The sequence below is a fragment of the Cavia porcellus genome, unplaced genomic scaffold, assembly GCF_034190915.1.
Source record: "Cavia porcellus strain 051 isolate PalLab524CR breed Dunkin Hartley unplaced genomic scaffold, mCavPor4.1 scaffold_6, whole genome shotgun sequence".
In the NCBI taxonomy this organism is placed as follows: domain Eukaryota; kingdom Metazoa; phylum Chordata; class Mammalia; order Rodentia; family Caviidae; genus Cavia; species Cavia porcellus.
In genome coordinates, this window is record NW_026947489.1 from 70633864 (window position 1) to 70658983 (window position 25120).

The 25120-nt window shown below is 42.0% G+C and overlaps 1 protein-coding gene across 6 annotated transcripts; it reads left to right on the forward strand.

Annotated features, from left to right (window-relative positions):
• The first annotated feature begins 19 nt into the window (after window positions 1-19).
• On the forward strand, window positions 20-24846 carry CUNH17orf75 (chromosome unknown C17orf75 homolog). 6 transcript variants are annotated; one of them, XM_063249636.1, is made up of 13 exons: window positions 74-91; window positions 5113-6010; window positions 8471-8613; window positions 12462-12745; window positions 13378-13458; window positions 15501-15626; window positions 16798-16941; window positions 17157-17214; window positions 18614-18733; window positions 19364-19428; window positions 19568-19704; window positions 20667-20770; window positions 21422-24846. In XM_063249636.1, exons 4-13 carry the CDS (start codon window positions 12606-12608, stop codon window positions 21635-21637), a joined length of 1191 nt encoding a protein of 396 aa, XP_063105706.1. In that variant the 5' UTR covers window positions 74-91; window positions 5113-6010; window positions 8471-8613; window positions 12462-12605; the 3' UTR covers window positions 21638-24846. The 6 variants fall into 6 exon arrangements, with proteins under 6 accessions (XP_003469669.1, XP_005003585.1, XP_063105706.1 ...); XM_003469621.5 differs by lacking the exon at window positions 5113-6010 and having other exon boundaries at window positions 20-91; XM_063249635.1 differs by lacking the exon at window positions 74-91 and having other exon boundaries at window positions 2766-6010.
• The last annotated feature ends 274 nt before the right edge of the window (window positions 24847-25120 follow it).

Here is a 25120-nt window from a genome sequence, read left to right on the forward strand (position 1 = left end):
GCTAGGCGACTGTGATCACGTGATTCAGACCACCGCCCTTGAGTGGGTGGAAATGTGCGGCGGGGGATGCGGGAACGGCGGCCACCATCTTGTGAGTTTCTGTGTTTCCTGCTCTGCGTGGGTGTGCTTGCTAATTCTCAAGTTTATTGCACCCGCGTAGGTGCACTAAGGCGCTCGAATCAGAAAGAGAAAAAATGATCAAAGTAATTAAGGACTGGCAACAAATAAAGGTTGAGACTGTCCAATTTGTAAATTGTTTCCATAGCACCCTTGGCTACGTGCCTACTACGTGCTAAGGCAAAGAAGTCATAGTCTGTGCTTTGTAGTTCACAGGGTAGTGACAGCGGAGTAACGGACACACTACGATCAGCGGGGACTGGGCTGGCGACTAGGGAGATGGTGGTGTGGTGAGATCGCAGGTCCCCACATCAGTAATCATACGGTTATCTGAAAGGTCTGAACGTGGGTATCTCACTATCAGACAAAAGACTTAAGATTTTGGTGATGCATATTGTTGCTTGAGACTGGGTCTTGCACTGTAGTTCAAGCTGTCCTTGAATTTGCTGTATAGCAAAAGCAGGCCTCAGCCATGTCCCTGACTAAGCTTCTGGAGTTGGATAGCAAGCATGTGCCAAAGGCAAAATAAATAAATACAAGACTTTGAGGCTGGGCACCTGAAAAACTATAGTAGGTCAGGAGATCAGCAAAGATGCTTATTGGTAAAGAGAGAATCCTTGGGAGGCAAAGCGCAGGTGGTACATGCCTGTAATCCCAAATCTTTGGGAGGCTGGAGGACTGCCCTGCCTTCCAGGCCTGCCTGGACTGCATAATGAGTTCAAGGACTGCCTGAACACAGCAAGACCCTGTCTCAAAAAATAAAGAATAAAAGAATAATGCATCCAGGCCAGGGAGTTAGCTCAGCTGTATAAGCGCCTGCCTGGCAAGCGTGAGGTTGTAAGTTTGATCCCTGGTACCAAAAAAAAAAAAAAAATGAATAATGCATCCAAGAGATGGTTTAGAGTCTAGCACTTGTGCTCCAACCAGTGTTGTCAGTGCATTGCCTAGCTGTGTGGATTTGGAGAAATCATTGTGTGTCATCATCTGGCTGCACCTGGAACAGAATTTGGCATATAGCTGTTTGAATTGTGTCACTGCTAAAGGCAAAAAATAACAGGTATATATCGAGTCTGTTAGCATATGCCAGGCAGTGGAAATTTTGCGTTACAGACCTCCAGTCTCAATAAAGCTGTGATACAGATGCCATTATTATCAACCTGTTTAGTAGAGATGAAATTTAAAAGTCACTTAAGACCTTGGGGTAATTTACCCATGGTCACAGTAAGCGAGAAGCTGAGTTATATTTGAGTATTGTTGTTTTGTGACAAGGTCTCGAAATATAGTTCTGACTGACCTTGAACCAACTAAAAATCCTAGGCTTGACCTCAGATTCTCTCAGCAATCCTCTTGCCTCAGCCTCCTAAGTGTTGGCATTATAAGTGTGTACCACGGTGCCTGGCCTTAGGGTCATTTTATAATATGCCTGTAGATAGGGCTCTTAAATTATGCTTTTCTGGGCCAGGGGTCTAGCTCAACGGCATATGTGCCTGCTTTGCAAGCGCATGATCGTGAGTTCAATCCCCAATACCGATAAAAAAAAAAAAACAGTAATATTGGTGGGCAAAATATCTCAACTTCATACATATGTAGACAGCTTGCATTATATCCTAACTTAGGTCGTCCATCTTAAAGACAACCCCTTAAATATACCCCACTTCAGCTTGTACTATGTCTCAAAGCTCCGAGTACCCCTACTCCATTGTTTTTTATTTATTTATTTATTTATTTGTATTTTTACCGGTACCAGGGATCGAACTCACGACCACACGCTTGCAAGGCAGGTGCTTATGCTGCTGAGCTAAATCCCCAGCCCCTCCTACTCCATTCTTGAGTGCATCCCATAATCTTGGCCTAATAACTTTTTGTAAATTAATTATTTGATTTCTTAACAATAATACCACTTGTTGCAAATCTGCTATATGAGCTGCCAATTTTTTATCTATAGAATGTTCATTTTGTCATAACCAACAGAATGTTCATATGTGTTTGCATGAATTGATTAGTTTGTACTGGCTGATGAAAAGCCACTTCTGCTACCCCTGCATAGCTGTGATGTCAATAATTCCTATGATAACTGCAATCAGAATCCATACAAATCTCTTTTTTTTTTTTTTTTTTTTTGTCTTTTTTCTTTTCTATCAGTACCAGGGATGGAAACCACGACTGCCTGCTTGCAAGGCAGGTGCTTATGGCGCTGAGCTAAATCCTCAGGCCCCCCCCCCATACAAATCTCTTGCTGTGTTTTTTTGTTTTTTTCTCTTTTTATCGGTACCAGGGATCGAACTCACAACTGCCTGCTTGCAAGGCAGGTGCTTATGCCGCTGAGCTAAATCCCCAGCCCTCTTGCTTTGCTTTTTTAATTTATCTAGAAAATTTTCTAACACGTAAGCAGCTGGGGTAAGTTATAATGGTCTTTTTAAGTTAACAGGTATCTATAGCTGTTTTTTTAAATATAGCCGTATTTTTTAAGTGTGTGTGTGTGTGTGTGTGTATATATATATATATATATATATATATATACTGTCTTTAGAATGATTCAATGGTATAGAAGTATTTAACAGTTATAAAAACGACAATTAGGGGGCTCAGCGGCATAAGCACCTGCCTTGCAAGCATACGATCGTGAGTTTGATCCCCAGCACCAAAAAAAAAACTAATTAGGAGCTGAGGATATAGGTCAGTGTCATAAGTGCCTACGAGGCAGGAATAAGGTCTTGGATTTGACTCCCAGTACCAAAACAAAACAAAACAAAAATTAGAATTTGTGCATGTAAGCAGGAATTCGGAAGCATTTCAGTTTGCTTCACCAATTGTGATAAATGTAAGGAAGATGTACACATGCGTGTGTGTAGAGTGGAAATAATAGTAAAAGAGAGCTGAGTGCCAGTCTCATTTTTAGAGTAAAATCGTTTCCAAGTATGTAAAGGATGTAATGCTGTTACTAATTTCCATAAAGATGAATGAGGAGGACCGCATCCTATTTTAGATTGAAGTTTTACATTCCTCCACCATACCACATAATAGATTCATTTGCTTGTGTACTAATAGTACTGTTCCATTTCCTTTAAGATTCTCGATGGAGTATTCAGCTTGAGCAGAACCATAGGGCTCCAATCAATCCATGGCGCTTCCATAGGAAGTATTAAGTAAAACTTAGCTGGTATTGGACCTACATGCCTCCCAATAAACCCAGTCAGATATTTCAGTTACCCATTGATGGCTTGGTGGTAATTTTGGAGGAGTAAAATTAACAAAAGTCGATCCTTTGAAAGCCCAAACTTGAAACAAAAATAGAAATATCTTGCTATGATTAGCAGAACTGTGGTTATCAACTGACTGTTGATAACCAAGCTTGAGGGCTGATCTTCAAACAGTGATTTCCGTGGCCCATTCAAATAGGTGGGGCTTTGGTCCCCACTGAATAATTTTTATTCTTGTTCCTTGTTTTCTGGCATTAATGGTCCCCGTATGTCATATGACTGTATGACAGGAAGCCATCTAGATTGATTAACATTTATTGGTACAGGAACATCAGCCCATTTGATAATTTTACCTCCTGGAGGTTTTGGAATATAGGCCCAATAATGGTATGTTACATTTTCTAAAGAGGTTGCACCTACCTTGATGGTTACAGTAGCCAACTTGGCTAGAAACATAATATCAACTGAGAATGCCTGTCCAGTGGAATTTAATACTTTTTCAGCATCTTGGGTCAATTTTTTTAGTTGTCCCCAAGGTGGAGATTGTGTGTTTTGAGTGCTCTTGATTGGTGTCTGGAGGTAATGTTACAATGATGTTGCTTTCCTTTCTTCCATTGGGGGATCCAGATCAAATCTGATTCTTTCGTAGCTCATTTCAAGGTTTAATTCTTCTGGGAGGTAGCCACGCCTTTTCTCCGGATTCTGCAATGATGAAAGCAAACCTTCAACTCCACATTTGAAAATATCTTTTTCCTATTGTCCAGTATGAATGTCTTTCCAAAAAACAGGCTGCCCTATTGGTTTTAGAGGCCCTTTTATAATGCCCCAAAAATTTTCACTGCTGTAGTAGATGAGTCTTTCTAATATTCAAAAAATTTAAAGTGGATAGGGTCTGATGTAATAGTTGACATGGTGAGCCAGGCCTTTATATTTTATTTTGAGACAAGATCTCAGTAAATTGCCCAGGCTGGGCTAGAGCTAGAAGTCCTGCTTCAGTTTTCCTGCTTCGGTTTTGAGAACACAGGCCTGCACCACACACCCAGTTTGGGGTGTGTTTTGTATAGGGAAGTCAGGTTTCTGTAGGGAGACACCATCTCCCACTCAACAAGCTGGTCTCAGGTCTAGGCCATCATATGAAAAACCTGCTCAAATTCTTGCAAGAAGAATTTAAGACAACATTGTCCCATTGGTTCCATCTGCGGGCTTTGGGAACTGTTCTGTGCCTGTGCCCTGGAACTTTGCAATTAAAAGGCCACCCCCACTTCCCCAGACAGTTTGCCACACCCTGATCTCCAGCCTCAGGATTACAGGCATTTGTTTACATTTGGTCACCAGGATAACATCTCGGTTCAAGATCTTTAATTCAATCATATCTGCAAAGTGTCTGTTGCCATTTAAGTAACAGGCTTTCAGGTTTCACAGCTTAGGATGTGGGTATTTTTGCGGCCCTACTACCACATGTGCCCTAATTTGTGTAGCCCACCCACCACTGACTAGCATTCAAATTGTTTTTGGTTTTTCACCGTTACAAATCATGATACAAGGAATATTTCTGGGTTCCTATATTTCACAATTACGTGTTTTTTGGTATTGTGATCCAATTCATGGGTGCAGTTGGCTATGGTGGTGTGCACACCTGTAATCCCACTATTTGGGAGGCTGAGGTAGGACTGTTGTGAGGTCAAGGCCAGCCTGAACTCAGAAGAAGAGGAGGGGGAGGAGGAGGAAGAAAAAAAATCCATGGGTATGCTATTACTGAGTTAAAATCCCATCCCCTCTTTATTTTTATTTTAAGACCAGAGCTCACTAAATGAGTTGTACTAGTGAAGAAGCCAGTTTGCACTTTTCACAAGCCAGCAGCAGCCATGCGGGGCCAGGCAGAGAAACAAGAAGTCAGTTCACACACTCTGTGAGTCTGAAGCATCCATGAGGAGCTGGGAAGAGAAACAGAAAGCCAATTCGCCCTTCCCATAAACTAGCCAGCACACAGGCTGGGAGACAAGAGCCAAGCCTCCACCCCACTCCCACCCATCAGCAACTGGCAAATTCAGAGGATCACTGAATTGATAGCAACTGAAGTACAAAAACAACTTAATACCTGTATTAATTAATTGACTTTATGGGCTTAAAACCAGTAATATGAGCACATGTTTAGAGGATAACAGTATACAATAGAGAAACTACAGGGGGTTTCCTTCTGTCTTGTTTTTGAAATCCAGTATTGTTCTTACTGCTTTTGTTTTGTTCTATTGTTTTTATTCCTCTCAAAATAAAAACAAACAAACAAATAAATAGTAACACTTCGTCTAATGAGATCTAAATAGACATCAGTGACTTTGGTGGATGACCAAGACCCTCAGATTCATCACTTGCTAAAAAATTTTTTGTTCTTCCATGAACATTGTTACATGATTTGTTTTCTCATTGGATCACTATTACCTAAGTGACTGTACTCGTAACCTTATTGGTTGATCATAACTTCGTACCCATGTGATTTTTGCTCTATAAAAACTTTATGAGATGTTGGAACTGAGAACTCTGGGCAGCCAAGCCAGCACCTCACCTCGCTGGTAAGCGGAGGCAGGTTGGCCCACTGCAGCCCTTCCAGGGGGAGAACTAGCAGTGTCTCCTGAGATCCACGCCATGTTGGAACTGAGGACTTTGGGAAGCCAAGCCAGCACCTCCCCTCCCTGGTAAGTGGCGGCAGTGTGGACCACTGCAGGCCTTCCAGGGGAGAACTAGCAGTGTCTTCTGGGAGTTTGACCATAGCAAATAAGGGGGACTTCCTTCTACCATTTCTTTGAAGGCAAATATTTTTATTACTGTTTTGCTCTTTTCTGATTAATGGTACTGCTCTATTCAATATTCTGTTTTGATAAGTTCTGTAGTGTTCTATATTTCATCTCATTTTGATATATGGGATTGAAAGAACAACTATTATAAAGATAACAAAATATACTGTGATAGCTATTACTGTTATCCCGGTAACCTGCTGTGAAGTTCTGTACCAATTTCACTGTACGATCTTAGTTGGCTTTATTCTGACTTGTTCTGTTGTATACTTTCAAAATAAAAATTTAAAAAAAAGAAAAATGAGTGATGCACAACACGTAGAAAATTAAAAAAAAAAAAACTTTATGAAAAGTTGGGTCCTCAGTAACCTAATTTTGGGCCCCCTCCTGCCTCTCAGGAATTGCACTTTTCCTCCTCAATAAGCATTTCCTACTCTTAACCTTCCTCGTTCCTTGAATTCATTCTTTGATTCTAGGGAACACGAGCTTGGGATATTGGACATCCAGCAGGTTGGGAATTACAATATTTCCCTTATAAAGGTACTGCTATCATTCCTATATCAGGTGTTGGGCACCTGCATGCCCAAGTGAACACAGGAAAAACTGCCTTTTATGTCGCTGGAAGAAAACATACATCATTTTTTTAACAAGTACAGGAAGGGCCCCAGAGTCTGCCTGTCCCTGTAGTGGGTCCTATGTCACAACTGCATCATGGCTTTGACTACAGAACTGTTTCACTTTGCTGTACTCAGATTTTAAAGTACCTCTGTGTTAAGCCAAGTGTGGTGGCACAATCCTGTAATCCCAGCCCTTGAAGGCTGAGGCAGGAAAACTGTTGCAAGTTCCAGGCCAGCCTGGGCTACAAAGTGAGCCAAGGCCACCCTGACCCTGTGAGTGAGACCCTGTCTCAATAAAATAAAATAAAATATCTCTGTGTATGTCTTTTAAGTGTGTGTGTTTTTGAAATAGTCTCACTATGTTCCAAGGGGGCGTTGAACTTGCTATGTAGCCCTAGCTGTCCTTGAACTCATGATTGTTCTGCCTCAGCCTCTTATTACCAGGGGGTATGTGGTGGTCCCCAAAGCAGAGATGTGAAACTTTGATTCATCCTGTCCACAAGGCAAGCTTCAGGTTCACAGACTTCTGTTACAGTTAAAGAATTTTTTGAGACAGGTGTTCACTATGTAGTTCGCGAGAGCGTTGAATTCATTATGTAGCCCCTGCTAGCCTTGTACTCATGGCAATCTTCCTGCCTCAGCCTCCCAAGTGCTGGGGATATAGGAGAGGTACAACTCCCAGCCAGCAGATGTCAGATATGCAGAGTTCACGTCCCACCAATATGAAAGAATGCATTTCAAGGACAACGGAGACTGGGTAGGAAAGGTTTATTGACAGTCCCTGTGAGACAAGAGTGGTCCTGAGTGGGTGGGCAGGAAGGCCTTTTGGCAGGGGTAATTTATACAGCAAGTCACAATGTGGGTATAGTACAGATAGAAACAAAGGAGCTGAGAGTCTCTCCCTTCCCTCCATTTAACTGTAAGTGGCACCCTCTGGTTATTCCTGCTTCTATGATCCTGAGATAAAAAATAAGAAAAGCTTAGAAAATTGCCATGCTAGGAGTCAGTGAGAGATTCAGTGGGAGGCTCCAAGGGCAGAGGTGTGTAGCCTTTGAAGTCTGGAAACTTAAATTATAGGCCTGTTTTTTCTTTTTTCTTTCTTTCTTTTTTGTTTTGTTTCATTTTTTTGAGACAGGATCTCACTATGTAGCCCAAGGCTGGCCTCAAGCCCACAGTGATCCTCCTGCCTCAGCCTCCCAAGTGCTGGGATTACAGGGGTGTGTCATCATGCCCAGCCCTTATCCTCCTTTCTTTCTTTTTTTTTTTTTAATCCTCCTTTCTTACTGCTACCTTTCTAGTGTTGTTCAAAGAATGTAGCTACTTACTAGTTACCATCGGGGGTACACTTGGCAATTCTTTCCTTATCATATGAAATAATAGTCCCATTCAACTGTAACAAGTACAACATGGGTCAAACTGTTGTCATCCTATAGGAGAGCTACTTCGCTGATACGGATTCAGTAAGGAGTACATAGGGATACATGGAAAGAACAAAGGCATTTTTGGGAAGGGGCGGTATTGAGGACCATTCTATATAGTTGTTGGGGAAAAATCATTTCATATTTAAAATGCAATCAGGAGGCCAGGGATATAGTTTAGCGGCACAGCACGAGATTGTGAGTTCAATTCCTGGTACCGAAAAATAAAAAATAAATGTGATTAGGGCTTGGCCAAGGCCTAGAGTCTTGCCATGGAAAGCAGCTGTGGAGTGTGGGAACATAACTATGTGTGCCTCCATTCACAGATGAAGTCCAAAGCAAGGTCTCATCAGTGGAGGACATCCTGGTTCCTTGAGAAAGCAGTAATAACAAGAAAAGTGTTTCACCCTGGGGAAAGGACAAACTCCTTGGTAACCTGCCACCTCTCCCCACCATTCTCATCAACAGGGTAAGCCTTCCACAGCTTTCTTAGTCATCTGATAATCCCCTCACCATTTTCCTTGATCAATAAACATCCAGGTTCTGGCTACCTCATGGCCTTTAGTTCCCTGTGAACAACTGGTCATCTCAGTTCCCAGCAGCATCACCATTTTGTCTCTTGCTTCCTTTTGACCATGTGCTATAACACCTTGCAGGAGATTGGAGTCTGTTGCAGTGGTCCCTGGTAGGATGGTTCCAGATGCTCTCGTCACCCACATGGGCATCTGATGCTTAGCTGGATTTACTGGGCCAGGTGGTGCTAATTACAATATAATTTCACGTTACCTCTCAGGGAGGCCTATGGGCCTGGCCTCTGCATCTTCACCTTGAGGTCTGGCCTTCTCCAGATGCACCTCCAGCCACGATGCTGATGTCTGATTTGTTCTGCTGACTCCCTTAAGAGCCCATGTCCCTCTCTGATTGTGTATTAATTTCTATCTAATTTAGTTGCCTATTAATACGGGGATCAAAGGCATGAGCGACCACACCCAGCCAAAAAAAAAATTTTTTCATGACACCTCAGTAAGAGGCATGAAGAGGTTTATTAGGTAGAATTTGAAGTACACACTTAAAATAGAGTACAGACCCTCATCAGAGACCTGCATTATAGCTGGGAGCTGGGGATATTTATGTGTTTTTGGAAGTGGACATTTACACATCTATAGAAAAGTTGGGGGTTTAAACATGGTTTCTAAAGGTCAGGGTTTTATCCTTTATTTTATTAGCTTAGCTAATTTACAGATTTAAAAGTATACTTAAGGGATTTGGAGTATGATGGGTCTGGAAGAAAAAAGCATAAACAAACCTTCTGAATACAGATATGGGTAACCTTGGTAACTTTCATATACCTTGAAGATGAAGATGCAGCTATTGTATTGTATTGCATTGCATTGTATTTTTTGAGACAGCATTTTGCTATGTAGTTCAGGTGGCTTTGAGCTCACCATGTAGCCCAGGCTGGCCTTGAACTTGTGGCAAGCCTCATGCTTCAGTTTCCTGAGTGCTGGGATAACAGGAGTGCACTGCCATGCCTGGCACAGATGCAGGTTTTTAAAAGTATAATTTTTGGGGAGTGGGGCTTTGTTGAGACAGGGTCAGACTATGTAGCTCAGGCTGGACCTGAACTCATAGCAAACCTGCCATGCCCAGCTCAAAAGTACAATTTTAGGGGCTGGGTACCAGAGATCGAATTCATGACTTCATGCTTGCTAGGCAGGCACTTGTGCCACTAGGCTATAGCCCTGACCCAAAAGTAAACTTTTTATTTTTTGGTACTGAGAATTTAACTCAGGACCTTGCACTTGCCAGGCAGGTGCTCATGCCCTGAGCTATATCCCCAGTCCCTAAAAGTACACTTTTTTTTTAAAGTACACTTTTTAAATTACGCTTTTGTCAGGCTCGATTTGGAGATGACTTTTTCAACCTATTTGTCAGTGGCAGCATTGTTCCCAGAGAAAATCCAGCTCAGCACTGATTTTGTTACCCTTGAAAAACACAGGAGTGTCATAAAGCAGAGAAAAAACAAACCACAAAATCTTCCAAGCTCCAGAACACCTGCAAACATCCACACATTTACATCAGAATTTAAAATGCTAGCCTGGTGTGGTAGTATACTACTATAATCCCAGCACTTGGGAGGCTGAGGCAGGTGGATCTTTGCAAATTCAAGACCAGCCTGGTCTACAAAGTGAGGTCAAGGCCAGCCTCAACTGCATCTCAAAAAGATTAAAAAAAATTAAACTATTTTCACTTTTTTTTTTGGAGACAAGGCCTCGCTGTGTAGCTCAGGTTGCCCTTGAGTTTGCTGTGTAGCCCAGGCTGGCCTTGAACCTGTAGCAATCCTTTTTCCTCAGCCTCCTGAGTCCTGGGATTATAAGCATGCATCTCCATCTCCACCCCTACTATTTTCACTTTTTTACATTTCATTTTAAATTCATGCCTTAATCAAGCTGGCATATGACCATGTGTGCTCCCATGCAGGAAACAAGGTAAGTGAGTGTGGTAGAGTAACTAATGGGTACTTTGTAACACCCAGCTAAACTGAATCAGCATGGTGCTGGGTGTGGAAAGCTCACCTGAGAATGGTTGCCAACAGCATAAAAGGACAACTGGAGGGGAAGATGGTGTGCTCTTGATTTTCCTCTGGGGAAGCTTGTCATGCTGGTTTTCCTAATATGAACTTAGCTGTTCTTATTAGTGGGGGGGCTCAGGTCTCCACTGTTGCTGAGGGGTGATTGTGGTTGGGGTTGGGAATGGAGGTCTCTGATCCTTACCTTGAATGTCGCTTCCTGAATCCAATGCGATCTCTCAGCCTGGAGGCATAGATCTTTCATCCCACTGGCACAGACTTTCTATCTTCCACCTCTGGCCTTTGGGCCTTTCCAGTGTAGACCCTTGATATAGACTTGCATGAGACATTGACATGGGCTCTAGGTCTCCAGCTGGACTAGTGCAGGACATTGTTGTGGGATCCAGGCCCTCAGCTGGGTTCTTTGGGTCTGTAGTGTGTGGACAGATCTCCTGCACTCTTCTGCATCTGACTTTTTGGGTGCATATTATAAAATAATCCTATAACATATATATGTTAGCCAGGCATGGTATTGCACAACTGTAATCCCAGCACTTGGGAGGCAGAGACAGATTGACCCTTGCAAATTTGAGACCAGCCTGGGCTACAAAGTGAACTCCAGGCCAACCTGAACTGCAAAATGAGACCCTGTCTCAAAAAGACCGAAAAAAAAAAAAAAAAAAGTGTCCCGTATTAATTCTATTCCCTTGCAAACCCAGACTACAACAGGGGGCCAGATCTTTTCTCCCCATGCAGCTAACTAGTACCACTTTTACTGTCACTGGGCAGCAACCCAGGAGGCTCCCCAAAGTGCCCACCCACAGGGAACCCACACATCAGGCAGGCTATAGCTTTGATGACATTTGCCACCGAAAAAGCATTTTCAAGATGTGTTAGTAAGGGGCTGGGGATTTAGCCCAGCAGCATAAGTGCCTGCCTTGTAAGCAGGCAGTTCGCGAGTTCGATCCCCGGTACCGATAAAAAGGAAAAAGACCAAAAAAAAAAAAAAGTGTCAGTAAAACAGTAAAAGGCATAAAGAGGTCTATTAGGCAGGTTTTTTTTGTTTTGTTTTTTTTTTTTTTTGGTCTTTTTAAAACAGGTTCTCACTCTGTAGTTCACGCTGGTCCTGAGCTTACTTTGTAGCCCAGGTTAGTCTCAAACTTGCAATGATCCTCCTGCTTCAGCCTCCCAAGTGCTGGAATTCCAGGCATGTGCCACCATGCCTGGCTAGGCAGATGTTTTAAAATTTTAATTTTTGTTTTTGGTGCTCGGAATCAAATCCAGGGCCCTGTGCTTGCTAGGCAGGTGCTGTGCCACTGAGCTACATCCCTGTCCCCATATAATATATTTCGGGTTTTACCCCTTATTCACTCCCTTCCCTTTAATTCTTGTTTCCCCTCCCCATTTACGAAGGCTGTTTCCATTTTTTTCCTTTCATTTTCCTGTTTCCCTTTCCTTTCCTTCGCTTCGCCCTTCCTTGTTACCTTTCCCACTTGAACCTGTTCTTCCTGCTTCCCAGTATCTATCATTCATTGGTTCTTATTTACTCTTAGGGCTTCTCACAGCACAGAATGTGACATAGTTCCCTTAAGATTATGATTTCGAGGTGCTTTTTCTTTTATCCTACCTCATTACTTTGACGTCTCAAATGAGAGAGCAGAAAAAATGAGTTTAAAAGAAACGGTATGAACTCTGGGATGGGGGCGAATCCTGTGCCCCAAGGCAAGAGCCTGGCTTCCTCTCCCTAGGTGGCTTCCTGGCCTCGGGACCTCGGAAACCATCGGAACGCACATTCGTGAGAGCGCGGACCCGGAGGAACCCGGTTGCTGCGGACTGCACAGCAGCGGGGGAACAGTTTGGCGGCGGCACAGGGACGCCAGAAGGCCACGGCGATGCTGCCTTCTTTGCAGGAATCGCTGGATGGAGACGAAAAGGAGTTAGAGAGCAGCGAAGAGGGTGGTTCCGCGGAGGAGCGGAGATTCGAGCCGCCACCCAGCAGCCACTACTGTCTCTACGGCTACCGCGGAAGCAGGTGTCCGAGCCCGGCTAAGGCTGCCCAGCTGCCCCAGCCGCCCCACCCCGAGCCCACTGCCAGGCCTTGCACCCCATCCCCTGCCTGGTGGCCCGGCCGCCCTCAAATGTCAGCTTCTATTGCAGCCAAGGCCCCTAGCGCTAAGGCCCTCTTGGCCTCACTCCGTTCTTCTGGCTCCTGTCTTGGCTCATCCAAAACTGCCATCTCTCTGTCCTGATGTTTTCTCAGCCCTGCCTCTACTCCCAGCCATTTGTTTAATTTAGCACTCGCAGGCTGGGAGAGTTCTGCCCTCTGATGCCCTGTTATCTCCTTGTTTTTTTCCCATTTCTGCCACACCCACTTAACCTCCTTCTTCTGGTCTCCGCTGCCCTTGCTGCCTCCTTTTTCTCTGGCTGACTTTCCAGCGTCTTGCTTGGCCTACAAAGTCAGTTTTGAGTCCTTTTGGGCATTAGGCCTTTACTCCACCTCCTGAGGTACCCTGGAAAGACAGGGGCTCTTGCCAGTGCTTTTTATGGGTTCTCCCTTTCATATGGATAAGCTGTAGAGGACCCATGCTTACTCGACTTGTAGAGGCACACAGCCTGCATAATTTAAAGCACATAACTGATAGCAGTCATTTTTGTGACTTGCAGATTGGCACAGCAGCGAGGGGACAGCGATGATGGAAGCCCAAGTGGCACAAATGTGGAAACTCCCTCTGGTGAGGACTTCAGGTAAAAATAGTTTAATCCATGCATGTGCTTTTATTTTGTATGCCTCTCCAGCCTGTAGATGTCAGTGGGTACTGTTTCCACTGAGCTTTCCTGGAGACAAACTGTTCATTAGTTCTTTCTATTGCCTAGAAAACTCTCCTGATTTCCTCACTGGCTCAGTCATCCAGGGGTGGGGCAGATCAAAGTACTGATTCAGCCTCTGATTAGCTAGAGAGATTTAGAGTTTCTTGGTGGAAATTCCAGTAATATATTCATTGTTTTAATATTTAATTTAAATCCTCTTTAAAAAAAAAAAAAAAAACAAGTGTTTTGGTTTGTGGTTCAAGCTGGCCCTGAACTGTCTGTAGGGCAGGTTTATCTCAGACTCCTCCTTCCTCATTGGGGATTACTAGCCTTCACCACCATTCCCGCTCAATATTCTGTATTAGCTCCTCTAACATACACTGGATTCTAGGAATGTAAACCCTAGGACAACAGGGGCTGTCTCTTTCATTTACTGATGTCTTCCTACTGAGTGGTACCTGACACAGGTTAAACATTTAATATATATTGGCTGGGGATTTAGCTCAGCGGAATAAGCACCTGCCTTGGAAGCGCTTGGTCTCGGGTTCAATCCACAGTATCCAATCAAAAAAAAAAAAAAAATGTATTTATTAAATGTGTGAATTAATGTATATGTCTTCATACTGGATGCAAAATAAGGTAATACAAAAATAGTGTGTTCACTGGATGAATAGTGGCTGATATTTATCTATTATTTATTTATTTATTTATTTATTTATTTTGAGGCAGGCTCTCACTATGTCCTGAATTCACTGTGTAGCCCAAGCTGGCCTTGAACTTGCAGAAATCCTGCTGCTTTTTGAGGCTAACATTATAGGTGTGTGCCACCATGCCCAGCCTAATAATGATTGTTCTTTTTGTTGATTTTTTTTTTTTTTTTTGAGATAGTATCTCAATCTATAGGTCAGGCTGGCCTTGAATTCACTACATAGCCAGGATGTAGTCCAGACTGGTCTCAAACTCACAGTAATCCTTCTACATCAGACTTCCAAGTGCTGGAATTACAGGTGTGTACTCCACCTGGCTCTGTGGGTTCTTTTTTTTTTTTTTTTTTTTTTTTTTGAGACAGGCTCTTACTATTAGACCTTATTAGGCTGGCTTTAAATTCTTTACCTAAAAAAAAAAAAAAAAATTCTTTACCTAGTTGTGATAATCCTGCTTTAGCCTCCTTAGTGCTGGGATTAAAGGCATGTAGCACCACATGGAGCTAGATAATGGATGATATAAAGAATTTTCAAATGACATGAAGAAAATATTTTTCAGTACTAGGGATGGAGCCCAAGGCCTCTGCACTGATACCCAGTCCTTTTTTATTTTTTATTTTAGGATAGGGTCTCACTAAGTCACTGAGTTGTGCAGCCTGGGCTCTAATTTGTGGTTCTCCTGCCTCAACCTTCCAGAGTGCTGGGATTACAGGCGTGCACCGTCAAGCCTGTTTTGTTCTTCCCCTCACTGCTGGGAACACAGTACATCATATGGCAGCACGTGGAAAAGGAGGTTATTCACCTCCTGACAGGTAGGAAGCAAAAGAGAGCGGTCAAGAGTCCTACCTTCCCCAGTAAGGGCGGATCTCCTGAGAGCAAACTTGCTCCAAGGCCCTACCTTCTAAAGGTTCCACCACCTCCCAATAGCACTAAGGCCAGGGACCAAGCCTGCAACACATGAGTCTTTTGGGGGCCATTCCAGATCCAGATATCACAACAGGGAGCTGGCAGACAGTTTTCTTATCTGGTCCTTAAGAGAAACCTCAAAAGCCAGACTTGGTGATACATGCCTGTAATCCTAGCACTGGAGGCTAAGGCAGGATCACTGGAAGTTCAAGGCTAGCCTGAACTACATAGCATGACCCTGTCTCAAGAAAACAAAAAATGAGACAAACAAAGAGTGACAGAGACAGACTTTGGATTTGGGACCATTCTGTAGACTTACGGGTGAATACAGCGGCCTACTAGTAAGGAATATGTGTCTCATTTGTCAAGCCTCTCCTTGGCGGATACTAATCTACCATCTGAAGTGGAGCCAGAGCTGCGCAGTTTCATTGCTAAGCGTCTTTCAAAGGGAGCGGTCTTTGAAGGGCTGGGTAATGTTGCATCTGTGGAGCTGAGGTAAGTGTAAAATGTGCTATGTTTCAAGTTTTTATTTCTGTGCCAAATATGAGCAGCAGCGCTAAACTTCAAACAAGGATCTCTCCAGAACTGCAGAGTTCATTTTTGTTTTTTAGCAGCCTGAGCTGTGGGCCTCACACAGAAAGATGGGGATGGGATTGATTGAATGGTAGAGACGCTGGATTCTAAATATACTTTTAGTTTTGTACTTAGAAGAAAAGAGTTAATTACCAAAACTAATGTCATATAATTGTTTTTCCTTAGACAAAATCTCGCTATGTAGTTCAGGCTGACTTTGAACTAACTACATAACCCAGACTGACCTGGAACTTACAACAATCCTCCTGCCTCAGCCTCCCTTTCTGGAGTGTTAGAATTACAGCCATGCACCACCATGCCCAGCTGTATTGTCTACTTTATAGTTTGTAATGGGCTTCACAAATTTTGATGCATTCTCTTTATAAAGGGGAGACAGACTGGTACTCTTCCATTTTAAAATGATTACATGAACCGAGAAGTTAAATGGGTTGCCTGACGTCACAGGACTAGTTATCTTGCAGGAGGTCAGGTTTAAACAAAAGCATCTTCAGGCCAATTCTGGATGTCTTCGCATTACCCTCCCTGACTTCAGTTCACTTCAGGCCATGAAGTTGGCACATAGATCCCTCAGGAGAAGGCAGCCAGGAACCCACAATATGGCTACGGGTGGATCTGGTATACTTACCTGGAGCATCAGTGACTATGAAGGTTCAGGGTTGGGGGAAACATGTTTATATTCATGTACGCATGAGTGTGCATTGAACAAGAGTGAAGGGGCTAAGGATTTAGCTCAGCGGCATAAGCACCTGCCTGGCAAGTGCAAGATCGTGAGTTCGAGCCTCAGTACCAAAACAAGACAAAACAAAACACAAGAGTGAAAGTACATGAAAGGTTTACATAAATCAGAATCTCAAAAGGAACAGTCATCTGTTAGTAGTTGCTTTAACTAAAATTCACCAGAATAGTGTGCATGTTCCTCCACTGTCATGAGAAAATTGATGAGCTGTCTAGCAAACTGAATGGACAGGGCAGTCTCATGGGTCACCAGTCCACCAGGGATTCAGAGTCGTCCACAAAATGAGATCCACGGGTTCCTAAAGCACTGCGTTTTACCCTTTTCTTTCTTGTCTAGAATTCCAGGTTACCGAGTTGGTTGTTATTACTGCCTGTTTCAACAAGTAAAACTGCTTCCTGAGACAGCTACAGCGGGCTCTGAACAGAACCCTTCAGAGTATGTGGTCTGCTTTTTGGGAGGATCTGAGAAAGGACTCGAGCTATATCCTTTCTTGGGTTTTGGGGGTTTCAGGGAAGAGAAAGGGAAGGCAAGGGGTAGAGGGATGTCTACCACGTTCCCTGGGCTTCTCAGCCCTTACATGTGTGCTTCATGTGGCCATTTGCCCTAGCTTGTTTTATTTGCTTTATTTGAGGGCTCTTATATTTCCTCTTGAGAGATAAAACATTGTCTTGATTATTTATTCCTTAAGAACAAACTTTCAGGCTTGAATTGGACAAATATATTCAAGGGCTGAAAAACAGCATGAATTGTGAGGTAAGATACTGATTTAAATTTTTTTCTTTTTTTTTTTTTTTTCTTCCATCTGTTTGAGACAAGGTTTCACTATGCAGTTCAGGTTGGCCTCGAGCTCACTTTGTAGTACTGGCTGGCCTCAAACTTTTCAGCAGTTCTCCCACCTCAGCCTCCTGAGTGCTGCGATTACCAGCATGGACCATCGTACCCAGCAACTGATTTATTTATCTATTTATTTCAGTCTTTCTGAGACAGAGTTTTACTATGCCCTTCAGGCTGGCCTTGAATTTGCAGCAGTCCTCCTGCCTCAGCCTCCTGAGTGCTGGTTATTACAAGCATGTGTCACCATGCTTGGCAATTGATTTAATTTTATAAGACTAACGTGGTTAACATACCATAACTATACTTACCAAGCCATACATATATATACAAGACTACCTAAATTCTGAAAACTTTACCTTGTGAACTAGTAGACCAGTGATATTTAAGGAAGCAAGGTGAAAGTAAGTGCTGTGAGTTCCATCAGACTGCCTCTGCATCTGTGAAAAGTTCTATTATAATAAACTCAGCACCATGTAATAATTTGTCTGTTGAGAAAGAAGATGCCCTATTTCTGATGTCTAGTCATGTAAGATTTATATTGCACTTAACATCAAAGATCTTTAGGAACATTCCATTTTTATTAATCCTTTATGAATTAGATATACCCAAATTAACTGGCTTACCTGAATATTTTACAAACCATGCTTCTGGCTTACAGCAGTTAAAGTTCTGTCTCCTAAGTTAATTACCCATCTCGTGTAATAAAAGTTCCTTTCACTCACTCTGTACTTACAAGATACTGCAGAAGAAGAAAGCATAGTGTAGGAGTGAGCCAGAGATTCAAACCTGGGGTGCTGCTCCCTGGACTGGTGTTTTCCCTGTGTGACGCTAGCCCCCAGAGAAAAAGCCAAAGTTACCTCCCGTAAGTCCTTCCCTACTTACAGTTTGAGTACAAATATAAATTCTCTATATTCCTTTGTTATTCAGTGGTCACTTACTAAACTTGTACTCTGCGTGTGTCAGGCACCATGCCGGGTGCTGGGAAAGTGAGGATTATTTAGCAGTTCTCCCCAAGTGTGCAGGGAGGTGAGGGGAGATAGACAGACATGTAACTTCCTTGCCTTCTTATGGTGAATAATAGTGTGAAGTCCTATTAATTGTTTCCCAGGAAAGCAGTCATTCTTTTTTTTTGAGTTGGTAGTGTTACCTTAAAAAATGGAATAGGCTCAAGTGGGGTGTAGTTCCATGGTAGGTACTGGGCCAGCCCTAGAACAAACCCCCAGCCTGGGACTGTGAAGAGCATGCTGGAGAAACTGGTAAGGCTCCTACGGGGGAAAGGTTAGGTAGTATTAACACAGTGATATTCTCTCTCATCTAGGAGAAGGGCCTGGAGACTCACATAAAGTCCTATCTGAGCAACTGGTTTGAGGACGTTGTATGCCCAATCCAAAGAGTTGTTCTTCTCTTTCAGGAGAAACTTACTTTTCTGCTACATGCTGTAAGTAAGAGCATTTCCTTCAGGTGAATCACTTTGGCAGAATTTGGGTTACTGAGAGACACACTCATTTTTGTTTTCCCTGAACATTGCTCTTTTTTCCCTGAATTCATTCACTGCATGCTCTCAAGACATCCCATACTTCATTTCCTCAGACCTAGAAAGTTCTATCATGAAGGTAGGGCTGAAATTGCAAATACTGGCATAGTCGTCTTAGTAGGAGAAAATATTTTTAAATAATTACGTTTTAGCTGGGCATGGTGGCACATACCTGTAATATCAGCACTCAGGAGGCTGGGGCAGAAGGATCACCAAGAGTTCGAGGCCACTCTGGCTTACTCAGTGAGACTGTCTCAAAAAATAAAACAAAACAAAAAATGGCCAAAAATATGTTTTGCTTTTTGAAATGATTTGGAGAGCTGAAATTTCCAAAAGAGTTTGAAAAGGGAAACAAAATCCCAAAGTCATTGTAACTCTGTAAAAATGGTAGTGGGCTGCTGCTGAACAAGGCTCTGGACAGTCTTTGGGCCATGTCCCTTAGTCACTCTGGGGTGGTAGTTACAGGGGAAGGAACATTTCACTGCCCAATAAGGAGAAAAGAGGTGTCAATCAGGCTTTATTTTTCTCTCATAGGCTCTGAGTTATACTCCTGTGGAGGTCAAAGAATCAGATGAAAAGACAGAGAGAGACATTAACAGGTAAGGAATGCTATTTTTGGAAAGAGAGAACCTTTTCCACTGCAAGCCCCATGACTACACTCTGTAAACCTTCCCTTCTCCAGGGGAGAAGGACTAGTTTTCTCCCTCCTGTCCTTCAGTATTGTTCATTGTGTGGCAGGTTTCTGAGTGTGGCCAGTCTACACGAACTCATTCACGAAGGCACCATGACCTCCCTGGGCCTGGCTGTGTCAGAGGGGCAGCGAAAGGCTGTGGTCATCGACTGCAGCAGCTCCCCGCCTCAAGTCTACCACGCAGGTGAGCCAGTGCCACCTCTGGGCCTCTCAGAAGTTGCCTTCTTCGCACTAAGAACAAACGATTTGAACGTAGCCTGTAGTTTTTCACGGTTATCTTAAACTTGCAGAAAACAGTAATTCTAGAAACATGGAAATCATATTATGTCTAGCAGTTCTACTCGTAGATATATAAAGAAAGTCCTATATGAACATAAGGAGAAAAATGCGAAAATGCTCAGAAAAGTATTATTTGAAATAGCAAAGAACTGGGGCTGGGGATTTAGCTCAGTATCATAAGCGTCTGCCTTACAAGCACAGACTCGCGAGTTTGATCTCTGGTACCAATAAAAAAGAAAAATAAATAGCAAAGAACTGAAAGCAATTTAAATGTTTATCAATAACCAGGTGTAATGGCGTATACCTGTAATCTCAGCATTCAGTAAGCTGAGGCAGGAGGATTACTGTGAGTTTGAGGCCAGGCTGGCTACATAGTAAGGTCAAGGCCACTGTGACTTATGAAAAAAGAAACCCCCAGGAAATCATAATTTGTTTTGATGGGAAAGAGGAGAGATGCAATTGAGGAGGGGCACACAGGACTTCAGCCATTCTGGCCTAACTTAGCCATGTGTCAAATATACTATTTGGTAATTTATTTTATTTTATTTTTTTGTACCAGGAATCTAACTCAATGGCCCCAAGCTTGCCAGGCAGGTACTGTGCTGCTGAGCTACATCCCTGGCCCTTTTGGTTTTCTGAGACAGGGTCTCACTGTGTACTCCAGGCTGGTCTTAAACTTGTGACAATCTTCCTGCCTCAGCCTCCCACGCACTGGGATTACAGGCATGCAACACCAAGCTCAGCTTTTCAAATCACTATAGAAATCTTAAATAATGTATTATAAATATTTTTTTAAAAAGAAAGATATGGTCTGTGCTTTATAGTATTACATTTTCATTTATTTAGTTTCTCTAAAATGTTTTACAGGAAGCAATCGATTTTGTGAGGATTGGATGCAGGCTTTTTTAAATGGCACTGAAGGGGGTAATCCATTTCTTTTCCGACAAATACTGGAAAACTTTAAACTAAAGGTAAGGAATTGGCTGTGTGCCAAGGGTCACATACAATTTTTTGTCTGAGTTTTAATCAGTACCAGTGATAGAATAACAAATCTACTTAAGAGCCATGGTGTCTCTTAAATAGGACATTCTCAGAACTGGAATCATCAGAAGGCATTTAATTTTTCTTGGCACTGGAAATCGAACTCAACACTTCACACTTGCCAGGCAGGCACTGTGTTGCTGAGCTATTTCCCTGGCCCAGCATTTATCTTTTTAGTATCTTCTGCATACATACAATTTCATTTCCAGTAAAATGGGTTGAATGCTTGCTTATATTTAAGGGACATTAATCTTAACAATTTGTGAAACAGAAATGTTTTTACTTTACAGGTGAGATTCTGTTCTACCAAGAGCAAAGCATGTCAATAAGAATGATGGAAGTATTTAAAATAAAAAGCAGGGGCTGGGGATTTAGCTCAGTGGCATAAGCGCCTGCCTTGCAAGTGTGTGGTCATGAGTTCAATCCCCGGTACCAATAAAAAAAAGACAAAAAAAAAATATGGAAAAAAAAATTAAAAAGCAAGCAGCAACATACGCTGAGTTCTGAGTTGGGGGGGAGATTCTTTTTAACTTCATGATTGTCTCACTAAGCACATAGTTAACTGGGTAATCTTTTTCTAGGCCATTCAAGACACAAACAATTTGAAGAGATTTATCCGGCAGGCAGAAATGAACCATTATGCTTTGTTTAAATGTTACATGTTCCTAAAAAACTGTGGTAGTGGAGATGTTCTTCTGAAGATTGTTAAAGTGGAACATGAAGAAATGCCTGAAGCCAAAAATGTGGTAGCGGTCCTTGAAGAATTCATGAGAGAAGTGCTTGCCCAGAGTTTCTAATCATTGTTTGTGATAACTGTGAAGTTGTATATTCAAGTTTTGGTGTCTTGAAATTGCAGTTGTTTTAATTGTTCATAGCATTGCTATTTAAGATTTGTTAATTTTTTATTTTTATTGTTTGAGACAGCGTCTTGCCATGTATGTAGTTCAGGCTGGTTTTGAACACTTGATGAAACCCAGGCTGCCCTTGAACTTGTGGTGATCCTCCTGCCTCAGCAGCCCAGGTGCTGCGGTTACAACGTGTGTCACCACATGTGGCAAGGTTATTTGAAACGTAACACGGTCGTTTTTTTTTTTTTTTTTTAGCTTAATTAAACATAAAAATATAAAGACCATCTTCATCAGGTCATAGGTAGATGTGTGTGTTCAGAGTTTAAATTTTAGTACAGTGTGGTGACTCAACCTTGTAATCCCATCTCTAGGGAGGCTGAAGCAAGAGAATTATTGCAAGTTCCAGGCCACCCTGGGCTGCATAGTGAGTTCAAGACCAGCCTGAACTACATACATAGTGAGACCCTGTCTCAAAACAAAGGATCTGAATTTTAGTATACTGTTTGTCCCATAAATTCTAAATCTTAGAAATTTGCTGCCTAAAACTCATCAGGGGTGACTCTGTGACTTCTCCCAGGAGTTTGCTGCTGCATTTAGCAACTTTTCTTCCAGAAAAATCATAATACTTCTTTCTAACAAATTATAGCTTATTTATTTTATTTATATATATAGCTTCTTTTAAAAAAAACATAATCTTAGAACCAGTGATATAGCTCAGTTGCACAAGTGCCTTCCTGGCAAGTGGAAGGCCCTGAGTTCAATTCCCAGTTCAAAACAAAACAGAAAACAAAAACAAAAAACAGAATCGTAGTTTTTTTATTTTTTGGTACCAGGGATCAAACACAGGATCTTACACTTAGCAGGCAAGCACTTGAGCCACTAAGCTGAGTCCTCGGCCCACAGTCTTAGTCTTAGGATAGATTAGCCCCACTACACCATTTCCAAAGACAGATCTGTTCATGCTGTGGGCAACGACTGATAGTTGCCTTGGATGATGAAGTCAGTTAATATGCAAATAAACCATGAGCATATAAGAAATTAAATGAGTGTTAAAAATAGATGCACTAGCTTTAAGATAAAACATTTTCTCTGATGGAAAGCTACTACAGAAGTAGCCTTATCACCACTTTTCTTCACTCATTTGTTCACAGGTATCTGTCTAGCACCTATGTTTTCTTCTTTCTTTTGCATACATTTTAGGAGGAACGTAGCACAAAGAATGCAAACTGATGTACATCAAGTACATCAGTACTTGAGTTATTGGTTGATCTTAGTTTTTGTACATTTGTTACAAGCCATAGATTGTTTTACTCCTAATCCTGAGTGTCCTGAACTAGCTATTTGTAATTCCCACAGAAGTCAGCTGTAGTTACACACATATTTGTTTTGCATAGCTCTTTCTCTTCTTCTTTTTTTTTTTTTGAGGAATCGAGCTCACAACCTCACACTTGCCAGGTAGGCGCTTATGCCGCTAAGCTAAATTCCTAGCTCTGTCATAAATTCATTTGAGAATGATTTTTGTTTAGATCAGGAGCCTTCAGGATGCTCAGACTGCTGAATACTCTTGTGGCTGCCAGTTGACAGAAGTGCTGAGTTTTAATTTAGGGACATGACTCACCAAGAGGTTTCTTTTCTTTTAATGAGAAATACAATCCAGGAACTTCATAAATGCTTTCATATGACTTTAAAGTTTAATGACCTGGCTTATAGGCAGTATAGAAAAAAATCTTTTAAATTTTATTTGGAGACAGGGTCTCATTATACAGTTCCGGCTGGCCTTAAACTCACTTTGTAGCCCAGGTTGGTCTTGAACTCAGTGATCCTCCTGCCTCAGCCTCCCCAGTGCTGGGATTACAGGTGTGCACCACCACACCCAGCAAGAAAAATCCTGAATAGTATTCAAAATGGCTGGAAAAGCTGCAGTTCTATGGCGCAATCCTTGAATCTATGTGTTTGTTTTTTTTTTTAATACACTCTGTTGCCCACTTGGAAAACAACTTTTTTTTTTTTTGATACAAGGTTTCACCAGGTAGTTCAGGCTGTACTTGAGCTCACTTTGTAGCTCAGGCTGGTTTTGAATTTACAGTGACCTTCCTGCCTCAGCCTCCCAAGTGCTGGGATTATAGGCGTGGGCTACCACGCCGGGTTGGAAAATCATTTTTTAAATAAGCAATATTAGGATATCAACATTTTGAGTCTGGAAAACAGAGTTTTCATTTTCAAATTCATTGTGGTTTTGTTTTGAGACAGGGTCTCACTATGTAGTTCAGACTGGCCTTGAACTCACCAGGAATCCAGGCTGGCCTCAAACTCACAGTGATTCTCCTGCATCAGTCTGCAGAGTGCTGGGATTAGAGGTCTTCACTCATACCTGGCTCAAATTCATAATGTCATTCGAGAGTCCATGTTCTAAATGATGTTTAAAAGCAAATTGTTATTGCCTGCTTCAATTCATTTATAGATATAGGCAAGGCTTAATGTAGTCTGTTTGTATATGTACTGTTTTGTAATGTGGACTCACTACTTAATTGTATAGAGTACACTTGTTTAAAAATTGTCTGTGACATTCTGTATCACTATTATAAACAAGGAAAATGATATCATGGAATTAAATATCTTCTTGATCATAAGAAATTCACAGAAGTCATGATCAGAAACATGTACTCTATTCAAATTTTAATAATGTATTAAGTTTTTTATGTATTAACTTTTTTTTTTTAATCGGTACCGGGGATCGAACTCACGACTACCTGCTTGCAAGGCAGGTGCTTATGCCGCTGAGCTAAATTCCCAGCTATGTATTAACTTTTAAAAGTTCTTAAAAGTATTGCTCAGAGATGGGTGTGGCAGCACCCACACTCTGGGAGAGGCTGAGACAGGGCTACAGCTCCGAGTCCTGTCTGAGCAATTGTAGTGACTTAGCAAGACCTTGTTTCAAAATAAAAATATTTTTAAAAGGCTGGGAATACAGGTCAGTGCAAAGGCACTGGGTCAGTCCCAGTATTTCAAAAAAGAAAAAGTCTTTTCTTCAGCTATGAAGTTAACTTATGTATTATTTGTGTGCTATACACAAGAAATACGTTTTATCATGTATCAAAAATTGTCTGTTTTTCTGTAATTATATTTGTAATAATAAAACTTAGCTTTTAAACAAAGTAGTCATTTTTACTCGTAAACTCAATTCTCATTCCTGACATTTTTACTCTCACAAGTTTGTGGGGGAATTTTCCTTGTTATACTAAGATGCATGATAGACAAAACCAAAACACCTCCTGGATGCAGCTTTCTGCAGCTTGCAAGAAACAGCAGAAGGACCTAAAAACAAATTGGGTCACAAGGTTTTCTTCATTGTCCAGAAAAGTTACACCCCTGGGACACAAGAGAGAGCCATCGCTTCCTTCCACTCTAGTCCTGTGACAGAATGCCTGTCTT